Raw genomic sequence first — 4,409 nt, 5'->3', positions numbered from 1 at the left:
TGCACAAGTATCTTGAGATGGAGCATGTTCACTATAAGCTTCCCCAAGTATTCAGCAGCACTTTTCTTCAAAATAATGAATTAAAACTTCCCACAAATGCTCTTTTTTTTGGCACGAAATTCGACATTTTTAAGTGTAAAAACATCTATGATGTTAACACCTTCAGAAAATATGACATGAAGTTTTGAAGCTTGTCAATACAACAAAATAGCATACATATCAAATCACATATTTATCAATGTATGTGTAACTCCATCTATTGAAAAAAATCCGCATTATTAACCAGTACACCTAGTAAATTTTCCCCTTTTAAAAAAAATACAAGGCATAACTAGCCCAGCTGGGTCCCAACCACATAATGCTGAATTGGGATAGAGCACAATGATAGGATTGAGTTAAATTAGAATGACTCTAGAGGAGGAAAATGAAAAGACATAATTTGTTTTAGTTAAATACTATACTGAGTTTTTTTGTTTTCTCTTACTATTTCTAGGCTTCTGGCTGTCAGCCTCCAGATACCTTTTTGTTTTCATTGAGAGGTGTGGAAGTCTTGTGTTTAAAAGAGGGTCAGGCATTATTCAGTATAGTATTGTTAATTAAAAATACTTTAATGTACAGTGTGTGTATGACTTGATTGAATATAATAATAAAGAGTAGCTTCAAAAATAAAGTTGCTCACCAAAATGTTAATATTGATTCAATCTTGTTGGGAGTTATTCAGTGTTATGTAATACTTAATCACTAAGAAAGCTACTGGAGAAAATGTTGAAAATTTAGAAGTTTGAGTTTTTGTCTTACATTTTATTTCACTTTAATATATGAAACATTTAGTAATGGCCATTGCTGGTGAGGGCAAATGTACGTATGTATTAATCATCAGTACAATTCTATGTTCTTTTATAGCAGTGGTTCTCAACCTTGGCTGCACATTAGAATCACCTGGGAATCTTTTCAAAATCCTGATTTCTGGGCCTCATCCTCCGGAAATTCTGTTTCTTTGTTATGGAGGCCACAACATTAGTAACAAAGAAACAGAATTTCCAGAGGATGAGGCCCAGAAATCAGGATTTTAAAAAGATTCCCAGGTGAGTCTAATGTGCAGCCAAGGTTGAGAACCACTGTTGCATAGTTTTCCTTACCTTCTAGTGTTTATGTTATTTTTTAATAGATGCTACCAGAGTTACCATGGAATAAAATATTAGAGTCTTATGACCTCAAGGCAGTATCAATAAAGTAGTTTTTTAAATTTTTAATTCTTTGTTTTGCTTGCATTTTGTTAAATTAATACTCTTTTGATTGATGGTGCTAAGTAAGTTTCTGATAGCAACAGTGTTAAATGCAGCATCTGGTCGAAAAGACTCAAGATGCCGAAAACCTGGGGAAGAGAGTATTGTTTTCATTTGGGTTTTTGTCTTTGCCTGATCAGTTTAAGTAATAAAAAGGATTCTTTGAAATAAAAGAACAGAAACATTTGTAAAGGTGAAATAAAAGAACACAAACAGTTGCTGTTGGGAATACAATGCTAAATCTTGTTCTTGTGTCTTTTTGGAAAATTACTCTCAGAATGCTTACTTTCTAGAGCTTTACTCTCTTAAATTAAAATAGAGTATTATATACAGTCTGACTTTTCTCAGAAAGACATTACAAAATTAAAGACATTGCAATTTGTTGCTGTGTAATAAACCCATGAAAAATACATGATTTTTCAAGTTAGAGTTGTTGTGAAATAATAATTGGGAAAGTATGTGTGCATATTATTTGAGTTGGAGCACTGCAATTATGCTTAACAGACTTTCATTTTCTGCTTTCAAGAATAAACAAGATTTCTATCTTGTAGCAAGAGCAGTTCATGTATAATAGAAATTCTGAAAAGATTAAACTATTTCTTCCTGAGTCTGGTTTTTATTTTGGGGAAAAAAAAAGAAACAATAAACAAAAACTCGTTCAATGTTCAATCTGCCCAGAGAGTCCATAGTTTGTTAGAGAATTCAGTTTCTGAATTGTCTCGGTGTTTTCTTAGTCAGTACAAAAGCTTCTAAATTTCCCCCATTATTTGGCACTACATTTCTCACTCTTCTTAATATTCCTTTAAGAATGTGAAAAGCTTTCAAAATTGGCTGTTACCTTAACTTAAGAAAACAGAGAGAGAGAGAGAAAGCGAGAGAGAGAGAGAGAAAGAGAAAGAAATGTGATGTAAAACTATTCTTATATCAGACATGTGTCTGTTTAGTAATTTTTTTCAAGATCTTTGATTTTCGTCCTCTCGGAAGAATCGCTATACATTTTGTTTCTCTATAAAATGATCTGGGACATTTTGAATCCTATAATGTCAACTTTATACATTTCATGATATGTATGCTTTTGGCATTTAATCTAGGGATAAAAATGGATTAAAATAATAGCATTCAGTGTTTTTTTCCAAATTTAAACTTATGGATGTTAAAAAATTTTTTTAGTTTTAATAATAATACTAAATCTTTAGGCTGGTAGAGCAGATTTGGTGCTGTTTGTATTTAAATTGATTATTGGGTATCAAGAATACACAAGATGATCACTTTGGTATTTTGCCAACATACATTCAGTAATGTTCAATTTTTCTTTTTCCCTTTTTTCATATTCCTTCTAAATCCACATAGTTTGTGGCAGCTGGAGATCACTTAGTTCACCACTGTCCAACATGGCAATGGTAAGTAATCTCGGGTGAAGAATATAAAATTAATACAGGTATGACTTCATAACAATGGCAGTTTGAAAAATTGGTTAGGACATGAAAATTGGAATGACCAGTCTAATCCTCTTTAATAGATTTTCTATTAAACGGTTCCCTGTGATGCGAAAGTAAAGGAAGAAAAATAGGGCATTACACCTGTTTTGTTTTGCTCTGTTAGCACAAAAAATGGGTATTTTTGAGATAAATGCCTTCAATTCCTTTACTAGGATTTCATTTCTTTATAGTGCTTTTAAAAAATCATGTTCAAGAGATTATAAATTTGATTAGCTCATCTTTTTCATATTAATAAATATTTATTGCATATTTCTATAACATTAATTAATGCAGAGATTTTTGCAGAATCTTATGTTCTTTAACCATATGACTTATTATTAAAGTTCAAAAGAATACTCCTGTTTTAGGAATTAACTCAAAAGTTTTAAAGTTTCATACTGATTAATGTCTTTATTGAAAATCTTTTGGTAATAGATTTTAAAAATGTTTTATTTTCTTTATTAACTTTTTAGAAAAGTAGTTTAAGCAACTTAGCTAATCTCATAACATATATTTTAAATATCCTGAATAATAGCAGAATGTGTTTTTAAAAATGCAGTTTTGTTACTTTTACGTACTCATAGTAAAACCACCAGACAGTTCCTGGAAAAGTGATTTCAATATTGGCAGAACTATATAATTGTTCTAGAAATATTTGCAATTATTATTTAGTTTAATTATTATTTAGTTTAACTTATCATAGCCTTTTTTTCTTTCAATGACACTTTTTCAATTATAGTTAAAAGGCACAGTTTTGATTTGGGAGAAGTGTTTCTAGAACTAACCAGGTTCTAATTGATAAATTTTCCTTAATATCTAAAGAGCTTAAAGAAGTACAATATTTGCTTTTGTCTTTTCCTTAATTTTTATATTTAACACATACCTCACACAGTTGTTACTGCTTATTATCAACTAGAGGCCCAGCGCACGAAATTTGTGCACAGGTAGGGTCTCTAAGGCCTAATAGCCTGTGATCAGGGCCAATCTTCCCCGGCTGCCAGCAGCCAGCCCTGCCTTCCGCCGCCACTGCTGCAGGTCGCCCTCTGTGTGTGAGGCAACCAGCAGGGCAATTGGGGTCCCAGTGCTGCCCATGTCCGCCGCCATTCATCCCTGGTTCCTGGTTCCCCATCAGGTGATCGGGACCTGCGGGCTGGAGGCAGCTCCTGCATTGAGCATCTGCCCTCTGGTGGTTAGTGCGTGTCATAGCCAACCAGTCGTTCAGCTGTCCAGTCGATTTGCATATTACCTTTTTGTATATATACTAGAAGCCCTTTGCACAAATATCCACGCAATAGACCTTCCTTCCCCTGGCTGCTGGCACCAGTTTTCCTCCAGCACCCAGGACCCAGGCCTTTGGTCCGGCAGCAGCAGAGAACCCAAGCCTCTTCAGTCTTCACTTCGGCCGGAGCCTTCAGTCTTTGCTCAGAGCCTGCGTATGCAAATTAACCGCCATCTTTGTTGGGTTAATTTGCATAATTGCTCTGATTGGCTGGTGGGTGTAGCAGAGTGACACCGATTTGCATATTTCTCTTTTATTAGTGTAGACTAGAGGCCCGGGGCACAAAAATTTGTGCACTCGGGGGGAAGGGGGGTCCCTCAGCCCAGCCTGTGCCCTCTCGCAGTCTGGGACCCCCTGGGAAATAAC

General features: G+C 34.7%; 1 protein-coding gene across 2 annotated transcripts in view; it reads left to right on the top strand.

Moving 5' to 3' along the window:
* Positions 1-4,409, top strand: part of ATG3 (autophagy related 3) — a 29,726-nt gene that overhangs the window by 5,061 nt on the left and 20,256 nt on the right. For both annotated transcript variants that reach the window (XM_006752916.2, XM_015559192.1), the window contains exon 3: positions 2,637-2,686. In XM_006752916.2, the coding sequence (XP_006752979.1) occupies positions 2,637-2,686 (50 nt within the window). The remainder of the gene's footprint in view (positions 1-2,636; positions 2,687-4,409) is intronic.

This window comes from Myotis davidii, unplaced genomic scaffold (assembly GCF_000327345.1).
Source record: "Myotis davidii unplaced genomic scaffold, ASM32734v1 scaffold450, whole genome shotgun sequence".
Classification (NCBI taxonomy): Eukaryota; Metazoa; Chordata; class Mammalia; order Chiroptera; family Vespertilionidae; genus Myotis; species Myotis davidii.
This window is presented reverse-complemented; position numbering and strand designations above follow the sequence as displayed.